At 42.1% G+C, this 19,551-nt stretch overlaps 1 protein-coding gene across 1 annotated transcript in view; it reads right to left on the bottom strand.

Moving 5' to 3' along the window:
- The window catches only part of AP3B1 (adaptor related protein complex 3 subunit beta 1), a 287,452-nt gene that overhangs the window by 104,499 nt on the left and 163,402 nt on the right, over positions 1-19,551 (bottom strand). The window contains 2 exon segments of the mRNA XM_040419630.1: positions 4,652-4,761; positions 12,149-12,218. Of these exon segments, the coding sequence (XP_040275564.1) occupies positions 4,652-4,761; positions 12,149-12,218 (180 nt within the window).

Genomic DNA, 19,551 nt, shown 5'->3' with positions numbered 1-19,551 from the left:
ATCTCCTGTACTTTAAATTATAGTAGTGTATAGGAACAGCAATCTAATGAAGGCACGTTCAAATTCCCTTGAGGGGGGTTTTGGTGTCTTAAAGTAAAAAAAAAGTTTAAAAAAAATATTAAAGCAATAAAAAACCCCCAAAAAAATGAAAATTTTCCCATAATAAAAAAAAATTTAAAATCATCATAGGCGGTAGCGCTTTAACTGTACGGATCCCCAGAATGAAGGTAACAGGTCATTTTTACCACATAAGCAACGCCCTAAATACAAAACCCATAAAACTGTGGAATGTTTTTTTTCCCCAATTCTACCCAATTTTGAATTATTTTCCAGCTTACCATTACATTGTATGCAACAGTAAATGGTGCCATTAGAAAGTACAACTTGTCCCGCAAAAAACAAGCCCTCATATGGCTATGTAAATGAAAAAATTAAAAAAAGTTGTGGCTCTGGGAAGGCAGGGAGTAAAAAAACAAAAAAGCAAAAACTGAAAATTGAAGTGCCCTGAAGGCGTCAATGTAGCATTTTCGGGTTCCAAATAATGCTTGCTGCTGACTGTTGACTTTAATAGCCCCATATTGTCAGGAGAGCTCCGGGTAATGGGTAGATGACAATTCACTAACTTGACTACTGCACAATGGCTGCAAATATAGCATGAAAATGTAATATTCAGCGTAATATCTGAAAAGTTGCATTGATCAGCATATCACACCAAGTTGCGGCAGCGCACTTTTTTTAAGCAAGGTTTTTCCGTGTATATATTATCCCTGGCTCCGCTTTATCAGGCTTTTATCTTCATGTTGCATTCTCCGATATTCTTACGCGCAAAACATTTCACCTCGAAGTCTTCAAAGTTTATCATACGCCCATAATTGCAAGGTCTCCCAGTCTCAGACATTAGAACCGATTCGCCGCTGTGGACGACTCTAGTCCTCAAATTGCCTGCATAATCCAGTAACTGATTTACCGATGCATGAGAAAACAGACTGGGTGACATTTCAATCACTCCGAAAAAGAAGGTTGATTTGATTAAAAATAAAATGAACATTTAAACATATTTTCTAGTCTATTTCATTATAATTAACCCAATGCAGACTAGATGCGCCAAAAATGTGCGGATTAGCGTAACGGTACGGGTCTCCTCCTTGGCCCCAGGGTCACAAGGGAATGTACAGAAACGGCGTGGTGATACCATACTCTATTATTAATCTTCATTTGCGGACCAAGTAGATGAAACAAAGGAACAAAGTATACTTTCAATAATGTGCGGCGGCTATGAATTTAGAGAAATAGGCTTTATTGATAGGCTTTATAAAAGCTGGATGCAATTACAGGGCTGAATCATTTGAATAATAGACTGTCTGACATATTCTGGGATAAGTGGCTGCTACATTTCTCTGATATTAGGGTCATATACTCATCTATTCTTACTCTAAGCTCTCCTTCGCCTGGTAATAAATTAATTTCTTAGTGTTAGTTCGGCATGTGCCCTACAGTTAAATTCATTTTCTCTCTCACTGAAGGAAAAAGTTGAAAAAAAAAGAAAGTTAGGATTATTATTTCCGATATCACAGCTAGAGTATGCAAATAGCAAGGTGAGAAGCTCCTGGCTGTGTCGCCATAATAAGAACAATAAAACTAGAAAACGCAAAAATAGGGAAATATTAATGGAAGAAAACTAAACTAGAAGAAAAATAGTCCCAGCGATGTTCAATATAAGACACCACTAACCCACCCAGGACTAGGGTTGTTGCGGGTATCGAAATTTCGATACCCAATCGATACTTTTGTCCCCCAGTATTAGAATCATTGGTGGCGTGGCGCGGCGCAGCGCCCCCTCCCCCCCTCAACCCCCCCAGTATTAAAATCATTGATGGCGCAGCGCCCCCCCCCCCTCCAAATATTATAATCATTGGTGGCCGTGGCCACAGGGTCCCCTCCTCTTCATTGGTGCAGTGGCAGCTTCTGATCGGAGCCCCAGCTGTGTAATCCTGGGGCTCCGATCGGTTACCATGGCAGCCAGGACGCTACTGAAGCCCTGGCTGCCATAGTCGGCTCCCTGCTGCTGTGTGCACTATGCACAGGGCAGCAGTGAGTGTGAAGTCCTATTCACCCTAATAGAGCTCTATTAGGGTAAATAGGACAAGGGATGAAAAGATCACAGGTTTTAGCCCCTAAGGGGGGAAATAGTTATTAAATAAAAAAGTAAAAATAAAAATATTAATTATTAAGTATAAATTACATATAAAATATATAAACAATTAATAAACATATCACCACGTCCGAAAAGTCCAAACTATTAAAATAGAAAAAATTCTATGCAGTGAACGCCGGAACAGAAAAAAATAATAATAAAAAACGCGCGATTCGCCATTTTTTAAAAATGCGGAGTGCACATGGCTTTTTTGGTTTCTTTTTTTCGCGTGGTATTGAGTATCGCAATACTTTTTTATGGTATCGAAATTGAATCAAAAATTTGGTATCGCAACAACTCTACCCAGGACCAACAATGGATGGACCTCTGGCACAAATGTTCAGCTTCCAGTGATCATTTATTTTACGATATACATTTTTACAGCTTCTGACGTGTCTGTTTTAGTAGCTACTTCAATTCCCCATGTAATAACAATTCTGAAGCATCTTTTCATATAATTCTATGTTGTGCCGTTCCGCTATTATTCCTACTAGAAGTTCATGCAGGAGCTTTAAAATAATACCTCTGCCACTCCACTTGATACGTTTCTTGGGAACCCCGCTGGTCTCTATATGTCCTGGTCACTGTCGATACAAACAGGAGACCTGGGAAGTGCCGGAAACAGGAGCGGCAGGGGATCGGTGAGGCGAATATTCATTATTTTATTATTTGAAAGCATTGTGTCAGTCTTTTAAATTTAGGTTTGATATACTCATTTTGTGTATGAATCTAGAAACACCGTCAACACCCTGAAGAGATCCAAAGAGCGCTATCAGTGGTAAAAACGTGAATGACATTTGCGATGTATGCAAGTTGCATATGTCCGTGATTTATTTTCAATGCATACGTTGCTTTCACCGCCTACAATGACTTCACTCACTCGGTCATGCTCCTCCCACTTCAATAACGAAGCTGGCAGGTGCGTGACTGACTGCGTGAGTTATGTTACGCTGCCAGCCGGACCGCTGCTTTGATCATCTACAGATCCCCCCATAACAGTGCGTCATCCACAGATCCCCCCCCATAACAGTGCGTCATCCACAGATCCCCCCCATAATAGTGCGTCATCCACAGATCCCCCGCATAACAGTGCGTCATCCACAGATCCCCCCCATAACAGTGCGTCATCCACAGATCCCCCCCATAACAGTGCGCCATCCACAGATCCCCCCATAACAGTGCGCCATCCACAGATCCCCCCATAACACTGCGTCATCCACAGATCCCCCCATAACACTGCGTCATCCACAGATCCCCCATAACAGTGCGTCATCCACAGATCCCCCCATAACAGTGCGTCATCCACAGATCCCCCCATAACAGTGCGTCATCCACAGATCCCCCCCATAACAGTGCGTCATCCACAGATCCCTCCATAACAGTGCGTCATCCACAGAACTCCCATAACAGTGCGTCATCCACAGAACTCCCATAACAGTGCGTCATCCACAGAACTCCCATAACAGTGCGTCATCCACAGATCCCCCATAACAGTGCGTCATCCACAGATCCCCCCCATAACAGTGCGCCTTCCACAGATCCCTCCATAACAGTGCATCATCCACAGAACTCCCATAACAGTGCGTCATCCACAGAACTCCCATAACAGTGCGTCATCCACAGATCCCCCCATAACAGTGCGTCATCCACAGACCACCATTAGTTCAAAAACCACCAAAAGCACACCTTTTGGTTCAAATTTTTCTTTTCTTATTTTCCTCCTTAAAAATCTAGGTGCGTCTTATCATCAGGTGCGTCTTATAAAGCGAAAAATACGGTATACATATAAAAAAAAAAAAGAAAAAAAAGAATGATAACCACAAAATTACATGTTTTTATATTTGTCTTTTCCAGTACATCTAAATGTATATCGAAAATGAGATGTGAACAGCCCCTTAACTGCCTTCAGCACCTTATACTGAGCACAACCTACCATATCAGTTGCTGAAAATGGACTCCTCATTTTGAACAAAACTTGATTATAGAGACTAAGGGTAAAAATGCAGACGTTCAGGTTTTGTGTGTGGACAATCCGCACTGAAATCCGCAGGTGTTCACATGGAAATCCATGCGGACAATCCGCATCAATTGGTGCGGATTTGCATGCAGATTTTCCTCTCCCCATTAAATGGAGAAAATCCAGTCAGGTAAAATAAAATAAAATAAATTGACATGCTGTGGATTTTAAAATCCGCATTGTGTGCATGACAATTTCAGATTCTTATAGAATATAATGTACATGACCTACGGTGCAGACTTTCCCTATGGAAATCTGCGTGGAAAATTCGCACACAATCCTGATCATGTGTATTTAGCCTAATTATCAATTTATACAAGTCACCACACAGTTGCATACATCTAACATCTAACACTGATGGTCATAATATTCTGCAAGACTCACCAGTGGACAAATAACTGGAACCCAGTACATAATGAAATAATAAAAAGGTCACTTACGTTTATTAATGGAGATGGAGTGGAGAGGGTTAAACCTTGCAGGTCTGATATTAAACTGGGAGAAAGGATGGCAGGTTTGGGAAGAGCTACTGGAGGCAACACATCATTAACTGTAAAATGAGAATAAAGAGAAAGATGCTAAATGCTATTTGTCATTTCCATATAGCCACAAGTACTGTATACATCAAAGTACAGACATCTTCTACGGACTCCAAGATGGCTTTTACACAGAACCATAACACCCAGCTGGTGTAAATATGAACAAATACACAGACAAGTACATCTTACTGTATAGACTATGGACTTATGTAATTTTAGGGATTTAGGTCAAAAGCTTAGGACAAGGACCTCAAAGGTAGTATTTTTCAAAATACTACCGATACCACGAGCCACACAAGAAAGGCAGCGGGAGATTAGGGAGATTAACAAGTGGCTCAAGAACTGGTGTAGGAAGGAAGGGTTTGGGTTCCTGGAGAACTGGGCCGACTTCTCTATCGGCTACAGGCTCTATCGTAGGGACGGGCTGCACCTCAATGGGGAAGGGGTAGCTGTGTTGGGGAAGAAGATGGCTAGAAGGTTGGAGGAGTGTTTAAACTAGGGACTGGGGGGGAGGGTAATTACACTATAGAAGGGGAAGATAGTGCAGATAGAGACCGGGGGCAAGGTAGTGGGACTGGGGGAGGAATGGAAGGAGGGACCAGATCAGTTCAGAAGGAAAGGTGTAGGGTAAAAAATATACATAAACCTCTCAAATGTATGTATACTAATGCCAGAAGCCTGACTAATAAAACTGGGGAACTGGAATTAGTGATGTGTGAAGAGGACTATGACATAGTGGGAATAACGGAAACATGGCTGGATGATAGCTATGACTGGGCAGTTAATGTACAAGGCTACAGTCTGTTTAGAAAGGATCATCAAAACCGGAGAGGGGGAGGGGTCTGCCTTTATGTAAAGTCCTGTCTAAAGCCCACACTCTGTGAAGATATAAGTGAGGGACATGAACATGTGGAGTCACTGTGGGTAGAGATACATGGAGCTAAAAACAATAATAAATTATTAATAGGAGTTTACTATAAACCACCTAATATACCAGAGTCCACAGAAAATCTACTACTAAACGAGATAGACGAGGCGGCAAATCATAATGAGGTGGTTATTATGGGGGACTTCAACTACCCAGATATAGACTGGGAAACTGAAATTTGTATATCTCATAAAGAAAACAGGTTCTTGGCAATAACCAAAGACAATTACCTCTCCCAACTGGTTCAGGACCCGACCAGTGGGACAGCCATACTGGACTTAGTATTAACCAATAGACCTGACAGAACAATAGATGTGCAGGTCGGGGGACACCTGGGAAATAGGGACCATAAAGTAATAACCTTCCAATTATCATTCAAAAGAGCGTTTCTTCAGGGAGGAACAAAAATACCAAACTTCAAAAAAGCTAAATTTAGCCAACTAAGAGAGGCCATAGGCCTAACTAACTGGGACAAAGTCCTCAAAAATAAAAATACAGCCACAAAATGGGATATTTTTAAAAGCATCCTAAAATCTAATTGTGAGAGGTACATACCTTACGGGAATAAAAGGTTAAGCTATGTGGATAAATAGAACTGTAATGAAAGCAATAAATGAAAAAAAATAAAATGCATTTAAATCACTTAAACAGGAGGGTAGCGAGGAAGCACTGAAAAACTATAAAGGAAAAAATATATAATATGTAAAAAACAAATAAAAGCAGCCAAACTAGAGACCGAGAGATTAATTGCCAAAGAGAGCAAAACTAACCCTAAAATTTTTTCAATTATATAAATGGTAAAAAGTATACCGTATTTTTCGCCCCATAAAATGCACTTTTTCCCCCCCAAAAGTGGGGGGAAGTGCCCCTGCATCTTATGGGGCGAATGCTGGAAATTTGCATCGCAGACTGCGATGTATTAGTGAGGAGGGAGGAGGGTCTGTAGTAGGCGGGGAGAGCAGCGGGGCAGTGTAGGCACTGTACTCTGGCCTGCCGCTCAGTATGTAGTGTATTATACCTAGTGTTAATCATAATATCTAAACTGCGCTCCCCCTGCTCCCCATCTGTATTGTACTTACCGGTACATGTCACACTCCCGTCTCCTGTAGTAAGCGCTAGCAGGCAGGCCGGGCTGCAGGCGGCTATAACTCACTAAGGTCACGTGCCTGCTCCGCCTACTTTATGAAAGAAGCAGGCGGAGCAGGCACGTGACCTCAGTGAGTTACGGCCGCCTGCAGCCTGGCCTGCCTGCTAGCGCTTACTACAGGAGACTGAGATGAAAACCGCACATCTAAAAAAGTATCAAATTTATTTTAACCACTTCCCATCTGGGCCCTTTGCCCCCTTCCTGACCAGGCCAAATTTAGCAAAACGGACATATCTCACTTTATGTGGTAATAACTTTGGAACGCCTTTATTTATCCAAGTCATTCAGAGATTGTTTTCTCGTGACACATTGTACTTCATGATAGTCATAAATTTGAGTCAAAATATTTCACCTTTATTTATGAAAAAATCCCAAATTTACCCAAAAATTTTAAAAAAATCTCAATTTTCTAAATTTCAATTTCTCTGCTTTTAAAACAGAAAGTGATACCTCATAAAATATTTATTATTTAACATTCCCCATATGTCTACTTTATGTTGGCATCATTTTGGAAATGTCATTTTATTTTTTTAGGACGTTAGAAGGCTTAGAAGTTTAGAAGCAATTCTTCAAATTTTTAAGAAAATTGCCAAAACCCACTTTATAAGGACCAGTTCAGGTCTGAAGTCACTTTGTGGGGCCTACATAGTGGATACCCCCATAAATGACCCCATTGTAGAAACTACACCCCTCAAGGTATTCAAAACCGATTTTACAAACTTTGTTAACCCTTTAGGCGTTCCACAAGAATTAAAGGAAAATGGAGATCAAATTTTTAAATTTCACTTTTTTGGCAGATTTTCCATTTTAATCAATTTTTTTCTCTAACACATCGATGGTTAACAGCCAAACAAAACTCAATATTTATTACCCAGATTCTGCGGTTTACAGAAACACCCCACATGTGGTCGTAAACTGCTGTATGGGCACACGGCAGGGCGCAGAAGGAAAGGAACTCCACATGGTTTTTAGATGCCATGTCCCATTTGAAGCCCCCTGATGCACCCTTACAGTCGAAACTCCCAAGAAGTGACCCCATTTTGGAAACTAGGGGATAAGGTGCCAGTTTTATTAGTACTATTTTTGGGTACATATGATTTTTTGATCATTCAATATAACACTTTATGGGGCAAGGTGACCAAAAAATTGGTTGTTTTAGCACAGTTTCTATTTATTTATTTTTACAGCGTTCACCTTAGGGGTTCAGTCAAGTGACATTTTTATAGAGCAGATTGTTACGGACGTGGCGATACCTAATATGTATACTTTTTCTCATTTATTAAAGTTTTACACAATAATAGCATTTTTGAAACCAAAAAATTATGTTTTAATGTGTCCATGTTCTGAGAGCTATAGTTTTTTTATTTTTTGAGAGATTTTCTTATGTAGGGGCTCATTTTTTGCGGGATGAGGTGACGGTTTTATTGGTACCATTTTGTGGGACATACGCGTTTTTGATCACTTGGTGTTGCACCTTTTGTGATGCAAGGTGACAAAAATTGCTTGTTTTGACACAGTTTTTTTTTTTTTTTTTTTACGGTGTTCACCCGAGGGGTTAGGTCATGTGATATTTTTATAGAGCTGGTTTTTACGGACGCGGCAATACCTAATATGTATACTTTTTTTTATTTGTTTCACTTTAACACAATAATAGCATTTTTGAAACCAAAAAAATTATGTTTTAGTGTCTCCAAGTTCTAAGAGCTATAGTTTTTTTATTTTTTGAGAGATTTTCTTATGTAGGGGCTCATTTTTTGCAGGATGAGGTGACGGTTTTATTGGTACCATTTTGTGGGACATACGCGTTTTTGATCACTTGGTGTTGCACCTTTTGTGATGCAAGGTGACAAAAATTGCTTGTTTTGACACAGTTTTTTTTATTTATTTTTTACGGTGTTCATCTGAGGGGTTAGGTCATGTGATATTTTTATAGAGCTGGTTTTTACGGACGCGGCAATACTAAATATGTCTATTTTACTTTATTTTTTCTATTTTAATTTTTTTTTTTTTTATTCCTAACTTGGGAACTTTTTTTTTTTTTTACATGTGAAACTTTATTTTATTTTATTTTTTCAACCCTTTATTTTTTTTATTTTTTTTTTACACTTTTCGTCCCCCATAAGGTCATACAAGACCTCTGGGGGACATTTGCTTCACTTTTTCTTTTTTTTTTTCACAGTTGATTTCTCCTGTAACTGGGGCTGACATAGTAGCCCCAGTTACAGGACAAATGCACCCCTAGAGAGGCTGTACAGCAGCAATCCTGCGCTGTACAGCCTCACAGCAGGGCTGATCGAGGTCTCTGAGAGACCTCACACAGCCCCTGCACTCTCCGGTCACGGCGGTCACATGACTGCCGGGCCGGAACAGGAAGCGCACAGCGCTTCCTGCTCTGCAGACACAGCGCTCGGTGAGCGCTGTGTCTGCAGCGATCGTGAAGGCAGGGACACCTGGGAACTGTCCCTGCCTTGTCTTAGGGTTGCCCTGCTGTCACTGACAGCGGGCAACCCGATCAGCAGCTGCACGATTAGCGTGCAGCTGCTATTTCTGACAGGACGTTTTAAAACGTGCTGTCAGAAATAGACGTCCACCCATAGGACGTTTATATCCTATGGGCGGACGTGAGGCGGTTAAGCAACAGACACAACAAAGAATGAGTTAAAAACATTGTATACCATGGATCCGGGCCATGTGAACCAATCATGTACACCCTGACTCACCACAAAGCCATGAACATGCCCCCACATGAATAAATATGTAGCAATTTAAAGTGCATGAAATCCATCAACATCAAATAATGGAGAGCTGTAATACTTATCATTTAAAGTAGCATGGTGGGGGTATGCGTGGTGGTCAGGAAAGAAGCCCAACGCGTATCGCCAGTGGTGCCTGTTCCTGAATGGCACATGAGCTAGTATATATATATACATAGTTACTAATAATAATAATTTTCACCTGTGGATGGCATTATGATGGTGGGGGGGGGGGGGACTGTGGATGGGACTGTTATGGGGGGGATCTGTGGATGACACATATAGCAGTGTCATCCACAGATCCACTACCCCATAACAGTGCCATCCACAGATCCCCCCCACCATCATAATGCCATTCACAGATCCCCCCCACCATCATAATGCCATCCACAGATCCCCCCACCATCATAATGCCAGCCACAGATCCCCCCACCATCATAATGCCATCCACAGATCCCCCCCACCATCATAATGCCATCCACAGATCCCCCCCACCATCATAATGCCATCCACAGATCCCCCCCACCATCATAATGCCATCCACAGATCCCCCCCACCATCATAATGCCATCCACAGATCCCGCCCTCCATCATAATGCCATCCACAGATCCCGCCCTCCATCATAATGCCATCCACAGATCCCGCCCTCCATCATAATGCCATCCACAGACCCCCCACCATCATAATGCCATCCACAGCTCCCCCCCATCATAATGCCATCCACAGCTCCCCCCATAACAGTGCCATCCACAAATCCCCCATAATAGTGTCACCCACAGACCACCATTAGTTCAAACCCACCAAAAGCACACCTTTTGGTTAAAAATATTTTTTTTCTTATTTTCCTCCTCAAAAACCTAGGTGCGTCTTATGGGCCGGTGCGTCTTATATGGCGAAAAATACGGTAAATATGAAGGTGTTGGCCCTCTACAGGACAGTATACTGCTACAGATGGATCTGGATAGATTGGAGGCTTGGGCTGATAAGTGGCAGATGAGGTTTAACACTGACAAATGTAAGGTTATGCACTTGGGAAGGAATAATGCAAGTCACCCGTACATACTAAATGGTAAAACACTGGGTAGCTGACATGGAAAAGGACCTAGGAATTTTTGTGAACAGCAAACTAAGCTGTAAAAACCAGTGTCAGGCAGCTGCTGCCAAGGCCAATAAGATAATGGGTTGCATCAAAAGGGGCATAGATGCCCGTGATGAGAACATAGTCCTACCACTTTACAAATCACTAGTCAGACCACACATGGAGTACTGTGTACAGTTCTGGGCTCCTCTGAACAAGGCAGACAAAGCATAGCTGGAGGGGGTACATAGGAGGGCAACTAAAGTAATAACTGGAATGGGGGACTACAGTACCCTGAAAGATTATCAACATTAGGGTTATTCACTTTAGAAAAAAGGGAGATCTAATTACTATGTATAAATATATCAGGGGTCAGTACAGAGATCTCTCCCATCATCTATTTATCCCAGGACTGTGACTGTGACGAGGGGACATCCTCTGCGTCTGGAGGAAAGAAGTTTTGTACACAAACATAGAAGAGGATTCTTTACGGTAAGAGCAGTGAGACTATGGAACTCTCTGCCTGAGGAGGTGGTGATGGTGAGTTGACTAAAAGAGTTCAAGAGGGGCCTGGATGTATTTCTGGAGTATAATAATATTACAGGCTATAGCTACTAGAGAGGGGTCGTTGATCCAGGGAGTTATTCTGATTGCCTGATTGGCGTCGGGAAGGAATTTTTGCCTTCCTCTGGATCAACTTGCAGGATAATATGCCAAACTGGATGGACAAATGTCTTTTTTCGGCCTTATATACTATGTTACTATGTTACTAGTCCTTTGTCTCCATGGTAACAGACTACAGACAAACTGTTCGTAGTCTGATCCTGTCATCATGGATTACACAGTTTCATCCGTTTCCTCTTCTCTTGTCTGTAAATTACAGAGTAAGTAAAGGGAACAAAGAACACACGACTAATGCGTAAGAAGGATATAGCCGAAGTAAGGCAGGTGCAGAGGTGGGAGACTTGGGTAATTAAGGGAATAGGTGGACTGTGCTACTAAGACGGGTTTAATAAAGGGGGGAGTTTTCTCCCTAATGTGGGGCAATTGGCATCAGCCTCATATGGGTTTTGCCTTCCACTGGATCACACAGTAGGATTATAGGTTGGACTGAAAGGACCCGTTTCTTTTTTCAACTTTATTAACTCTATTGCCTATTTTTTTGCTTGCAATCTATAACTATGAAGACATAAAAGTGTGTTTGAGAGTAGTCTACACAACATGAGAGGATTATGTAAAGTAATATTTTCTTTTAGACCCTTTGAAGCAATAAAACATATGCTACGGGAAGATCATCTAGTTCAAGGGTTTTGTGCCATCACAATTAGCTATTTCGACCTAGCCAGCCACAATACCAATTCCCTATGTCTTAGCCCTTTATTTTCTCAACCAAACAACAATACAAAAAATATTTAAAATGGTACAATATAAAACTATGCAATCTGTACAAAGCAAACCAGATTTAAGGGAGTTCAAACCAACAATACTTACAGTCGTCTAGGTCTAGAAGGGATATGTCTTTTTTCCTGGCAGGTTCTTTGGCAGGTTTACTTTCAGTTTTCTGTTAATAGAAAATAGGACAACAGTTATGTTATAGCTAAAATAATTATGCATCTCATGGAAATGCGAGTCATCGCAAGGTAAAAAACATTTCAGATAAAGCATGGCAGATGTAGACCTTGGTTTACTATACATCTTATCAAAAGACAGCATGTTTTAAAGGGGTTGTGTCATCTCAGACTTTGATGGCATACCACTAGTGAGACCCGCACCCATCTCCAGAACTGGCCCCGAAAGTAAAGTAGAGCACACCACGCGCATGCGCAGTGTTCTTTCTAATAATTTTTTCTATGGTAGTTCCGAAAATAGCTGAGCAGGCATGCTTACACATATCCACCAAATAGGGCTCAACTGATCCTTTTGGCATACGCTGGAAGTGGGGGAGGGAGGCAAGAATCCAAATTTTTCTTATTTTTTTTTACTGTATGGAATGTAGTCAACTAAGCTGTTCAACATAGAAGTATTCCAAAAGTGCAACTGGACAGAAAACAGTGTAAACATAGCCTTACACTTCTACAGTGAAATCACTTTGATATATCCACCACAGCAGTTAAAACGGATTCCTTTTGGAGAACTTCACTGCATAGGAAACAACTAAGCAGAACAGAACGCATAAAGCGAGAGAACTATAAGCCTGATGTAATTATATTGATAGTCGGTTCCCTTTTTTTTTTCCTTTGGTGGAAATGCTGCTTCATCAAGCATTCATCCAAATGTCAGAGCTCCCACCAATCAGTATAAAAAGGACCTCCTGTCCCCTGTTCCGCCCCAGCCACAAAATCATAACTGGTAGGAGTGAAACGATGCTCGAGCATACTCCCTGCCTCTTTATTCAAAGTCTATGGGATTGAAGAAAATACCCGTTTTCGGTCTGCTTTTGGTATTATCCTGTCTAACAATCTATATGTGGTCATCTTTTGAGGCCAGTTCTGATGAGTAAGGCTACTTTCACATCTGCGTTTCTCATTTCCGGTATTGAGATCCGTCATAGGATCTCAATACTGGAGGAAAACGCTTCCGTTTTGTCCCTATTCATTTTCAATTAGGACAAAACGGACCGGAACGGAGTGCACCAGAATTCATTCTGTTCCGTTCGGTTGCGTTCCCATGATGGAAGAGAAAACTGCTGCAAGCAGCATTTTTCTATTTGGCATGGGATGCAAAGCAAGACGTATCGGGCATGACACACAATGTAAGTCAATGGTGCCGTATTAGTTTTCTCGGACACATGGTGTCAAAAAAACTATTTTATAGATATGTAAATAAACCTTAGATGAGTCCTTTCTCCTCCATGCTTCAGAGAGGAGTCCAGCGTTCTCTGACTCTGAGCCCAGCCACGGCCACTGTGAAGGAGCCCAGCACCGCATCCTCTGAATCTCCTCCTTGCTCCCCGACGTCACAAAGCTAGAGCGCCGTAATCTCGCAATGCTCGAGCTAGCGCATGCGCAGTTCGTTCCCTGAGGCTGATGCCAGCACAGGGAAGGAACACTATGCAGACACTGCGCATGTGCTAGCTCGCGCTCTGCGAGATTACGGCACTCTAGCTTTGTGACGTCGGGGAGCAAGGAGGAGATTCGGAGGATGCCGGGCGGTGGTGGGCTCCTTCACAGTGGGCGTGGCTGGGCTCCGGAAACGTTAGTAGCCTTATTTACATATATATAAAATTGTTTTTTTGACACAATAAAAGCACACAGAGCTATGGGGAATGGATATTGCGGAAGTACTAGCTGCGATCTAGCAGCCCATGTCCTCAGCTCTATACCCCAAATCCAGGCGACAGGTTCCCTTTAAGAGATAATACAACCGGATCCGTTCATAACGGATGCAGCCGGTTGCATCGTGATGACGGAAGCATTTTTGATGAACCCTGCCGGATCCAGCAAAAACAGATGTGAAAGTAGCCTAAACTTAGAATCAATTGCTTCTTGGCACCTGAATTTCCATGTTGTGATAAGCAGAATCCCTCATGTCTTACAGCAGGAAAACTCTGAGATCTCACTGATGACATACAGCCCTACGAGAACGGTTGACGATTTGCCAAAACTAGTCTACTTATGGACTATGACATGCATTAGTCAAAGATTATGGCCAGATACCATGAGGGGTAAATTATTATTATTTTTTTAATGTAAACTGAAACACTAATCGTAAATTTTCTACTATCGTCGTGTTAAACTGGAATTTTCTGTTGCTGGGCTAATCTTAGGACAAAATTAAGGAGCCCCTGAAGTGCCAAAGGACATCCACACCAATGGATACCCTGTTTACTTGAATGGGCAGAGTTAAAATATCACAGCCATACTTGTGCGAGTAGCTATGTGTAAGACAATGAAGATGCCCCGGTGCTCAGACCACACCAGATATTTATCTGCGGCTCAATGACAGATCCACCATATTTTAGTATCATCCACTACTCATTTTATTTGCTTGACCACCACAGGAATCAGACTGTCTGCACATCTCAGTAAAGCTGACCATACAAACCAGACGAGTGTTGGCCAAACCTGCTGATTTCTAATGTGTTAGGGAGTGTCTCAATGCTTCCCCAAGGGTCGGGCATGCTGGATCTCAAAACGTATAATCTTTTGTTCTCATTGGAGATAAGCCAGCGCCAGAGGCATTCTGAAGTATGAACTGTTTCAACTGTAGCGTAACGGGTTTTAATGGTTTATTTTTCCAACCACAGACATCCATTAAAATGTAGTTGGTGGAATGTTTAAAACAACACTCATATTTTGGTAGCCCCCCCCCCCCTTTTTCCAGTGCTACAGCTTCTGTCCTCACCAGACTGAACATGATGAGGTGTTGTACATGTGGCCAAGCAATGGTCTCGGATGGGACTGTTTGCTTTAAACATTTCTAAATTTTTAATGTATGTTGAACAATCTACACTGCTCAAAAAAATAAAGGGAACACTTAAACAACACAATGTAACTCCAAGTCAATCACACTTCTGTGAAATCAAACTGTCCAATTAGGAAGCAACACTGAGTGACAATCAATTTCACATGCTGTTGTGCAAATGGGATAGACAACAGGTGGAAATTATAGGCAATTAGCAAGACACCCCCAATAAAGGAGTGGTTCTGCAGGTGGTGACCACAGACCATTTATCAGTTCCTATGCTTCCTGGCTGATGTTTTGGTCACTTTTGAATGCTGGCGGTGCTTTCATTCTAGTGGTAGCATGAGACGGAGTCTACAACCCACACAAGTGGCTCAGGTAGTGCAGCTTATCCAGGATGGCACATCAATGCGAGCTGTGGCAAGAAGGTTTGCTGTGTCTGTCAGCGTAGTGTCCAGAGCATGGAGGCGCTACCAGGAGACAGGCCAGTACATCAGGAGACGTGGAGGAGGCCGTAGGAGGGCAACAACCCAGCAGCAGGACCGCTACCTCCGCCTTTGTGCAAGGAGGAACAGGAGGAGCACTGCCAGAGCCCTGCAAAATGACCTCCAGCAGGCCACAAATGTGCATGTGTCTGCTCAAACAGTCAGAAACAGACTCCATGAGGGTGATATGAGGGCCCGACGTCCACAGGTTGGGGTTGTGCTTACAGCCCAACACTGTGCAGGACGTTTGCCATTTGCCAGAGAACACCAAGATTGGCAAATTCGCCACTGGCACCCTGTGCTCTTCACAGATGAAAGCAGGTTCACACTGAGCACATGTGACAGACGTGACAGAGTCTGGAGACGCCGTGGAGAACGTTCTGCTGCCTGCAACATCCTCCAGCATGACCGGTTTGGCATTGGGTCAGTAATGGTGTGGGGTGGCATTTCTTTGGAGGGCCGCACAGCCCTCCATGTGCTCGCCAGAGGTAGCCTGACTGCCATTAGGTACCGAGATGAGATCCTCAGACCCCTTGTGAGACCATATGCTGGTGCGGTTGGCCCTGGGTTCCTCCTAATGCAAGACAATGCTAGACCTCATGTGGCTGGAGTGTGTCAGCAGTTCCTGCAAGATGAAGGCATTGATGCTATGGACTGGCCCGCCCGTTCCCCAGACCTGAATCCAATTGAGCACATCTGGGACATCATGTCTCGCTCTATCCACCAACGTCACGTTGCACCACAGACTGTCCAGGAGTTGGCAGATGCTTTAGTCCAAGTCTGGGAGGAGATCCCTAAGGAGACCGTCCGCCACCTCATCAGGAGCATGCACAGGCGTTGTAGGGAGGTCATACAGGCACGTGGAGGCCACACGCACTACTGAGCCTCATTTTGACTTGTTTTAAAGGACATTACATCAAAGTTGGATCAGCCTGTAGTGTGTTTTTCCACTTTAATTTTGAGTGTGACTCCAAATCCAGACCTCCATGGGTTGAAAAATTTGATTTCCATTTCTTATTTTTGTGTGATTTTGTTGTCAGCACATTCAACTATGTAAAGAACAAAGTATTTCAGAAGAATATTTAATGAATTCAGATCTAGGATGTGTTATTTTTGTGTTCCCTTTATTTTTTTGAGCAGTGTATTTAACAATGGTGATCAATGAGTGCAAAATTACATAGGTCAGTGATGATTACCTTTATGCTATTATGTGTAATAAATAAATGTATATATATATATATATATATATATATATATATATATATATATATATATATAGAGAGAGAGAGAGAAAGATATATATATATATATATATATATATATATATATATAATTAAAGCAAAGACACTAGATAAAATATCTAGAATATTTATATGTACGGTAAGTAAAATGAGCAGTGTGTATTACCTATTATCCAACAGAAATGCTTATTCCAAAGCATCAACTGAAAAAAAGTGGGACATGCACTACACGTGAAATGTTACCCAAATAGTGGCATTATCAAGATAAGGTCTCATTTAAGCCTCCACAACAGATTGACGTTCATTCCACTGTAGGAGGCAATGTGGGTCTAGGAGAAGACGTTAAGGGTACATTGCCTCTAGATTTACCCATTTACAATTCATCTTGTTAATAGAGACAGAAGCTGGGTAAAGCATATAGCAGATGAAGCAGGAGATTGAGGATTTCTCTTGCTCAATGCATAATTCATAGCCCCTGACTGCAAAGTGTGTAAAATGAGAATTTCACACCACTGCAAGAGCTGCGAAGCCGCACAGAAAGCACATGAATTGCAGTTTACTGGCAGAATTTTACCGTCGCTTCCAAAATATTTGCGCGTTATGCATCATTAAAAAACCACAACCTCTAACTGATAGCCCAACATTACCTTGTATCGGCTCCTAAAAAGTTACCATCCCGATACGACGTGCGTATTTAGGCCATTTAAGCAAAGGCTTCAGGAAGCTTTATAAGGAGTCAGAACCAGTTGCAGCCTTACTAACTGCAGAAGGTGGAGTATCAATATATGTAGTCCCAATGAAGCACCATGAATATTACACAGCCTGTCAGAGGACAGTGTCTGGAATTCAAAGGTTCATAAATTTATGCTTTTTCACTATCAGTATATTTGCAATTTCGGGTAACTAGAAAATTGCCAGAAATGTTCCCTCTAAGTTTCCGTAGCCAGTAAGTGGCCCAATAAAGGCCGTGAGTGCCGTTCTTTCCAAGGCAGGCTCCAAAATGGTATGAAATAAATATTGCTGTACAGCACCCAAATAGTTAACCATACAGCAGCCAGATACACAATGGGTCATACGTCCACGTAAATAGCTTAATGTAGTACCTACATGGTTTTACAGTATTCTCACTCTGCAGTACAGAAATACAGTGGCATTAGTCGCCCATAGGCTCCCATTGCAAAAAAAACTTGCACTCTATGGTATTCATTTTTTACCAGTTATATCTGTATGGAATAGTGTTGAGAGAAAGGGGGCATATGAATATGTCTCATGTGTGCGCTGGGAGCTTTCCGGGTGCACACAGCAAGTGGACACTAAAAAACACCCTTACTGTGTCTTTGAAGGGAATTAGAGAATATTCCTGGTGGTCTATGACTGTCCAGGGGTTTATATCAGAATCTCAGATGGCCTAGAGCTGGGAAGGGATTAATATCTACATGCCTTGTAGACTAGGACAGTTAAGGTGGTCTAGGGCTAAGAGGAGGTTAGTACATGTTTCCCTGGTGGCTTAGGGCAGTGTAGAGTTGAATGTGGGTATCCTGGGAGATCTAGGGCACAAGTGTATGGTATATATATATATATATATATATATATATATATATGCGATGAAAAGAAGGGCAGCACTCCAATAGATAAAAAATGAAAAAACTTTATTTACCCATAAGGCTGTAGCGACGTTTCGGCTCTTACACAGGAGCCTTCCTCAAGCCTTGAGGAAGGTTCCTGTGTAAGAGCCGAAACGTCGCTACAGCCTTATGGGTAAATAAAGTTTTTTCATTTTTTATCTATTGGAGTGCTGCCCTTCTTTTCATCGCTTATATTACATTGGATTGGCTTATATCCACATTGGGCTTTTTGCACCCTTCATCTATTTTTATCTGTGACGGTGCTGCCATCTCTTTTTTCTTTTTTATATATATATATTTATTTACATTGCAAAAAAAGGTCACATACTCCAATTTCGTTGGACCGCATTTAGCTTTGATTAAGGCACACATTTGCTGTGGCATCGTTTCCACAAGCTTCGCCAATGTGACAACATTTACTTCTGCCCAGCGTTGCATTAATGTTTCCCTAAGATCTTGTATAAGGCTACTTTCACACTTGCGGCAGAGCGATCCGTCGCCAGAACTGCCTGCCGGATCCAACAAAACTTATGCCAACTGATGGCATTTGTAAGACTGATCAGGATCCTGATCCCTCTTACAAATGCATTGAAATGCCGGATCAGTCTTTCCGGTGTCATCCGGCACTAATAAATTCCTATGGAAAAAAATGCTGGATCCGGCATTTAGGCAAGTTTTTTTTTTTGACGGAGATAAAACCGTAGCATGCTGCAGTTTTATCTTTTGCCTGATCAGTCAAAATGACTGAACTGAAGACATCCTGATGCATCCTGAACGGATTACTCTCCATTCAGAATGCATGGGGATAAAACTGATCAGTTCTTTTCCGGTATAGAGCTCCTGTGACGGAACTCAGTGCTGGAAAAGAAAAACGCAAGTGTGAAAGTACTTTAGGAGATTTGGACCACTGTACAAAGTCTTCTCCAGCACATCCCAAGGATTCTCAATGGGGTTCAGGTCTGGACTCTGTGGTGGCCAATCCATGTGTGAAAATTACGTCTCATTCTTCCTGAACCACTCTTTTACAATTTGACGAATCCTGGCATTGTCATCTTGGCATATGCCCGTGCCATCAGGGAAGAAAAAATGCATTGATGGAATAACCTGGTCTTTCAGTATATTCAGGTAGTCAGCTGACC

Source organism: Bufo bufo, chromosome 2 (assembly GCF_905171765.1).
Source record: "Bufo bufo chromosome 2, aBufBuf1.1, whole genome shotgun sequence".
NCBI classification, from domain to species: domain Eukaryota; kingdom Metazoa; phylum Chordata; class Amphibia; order Anura; family Bufonidae; genus Bufo; species Bufo bufo.
Note: the sequence above shows the minus strand (reverse complement) of the source record. Positions and strands in the feature narration are given on the sequence as shown.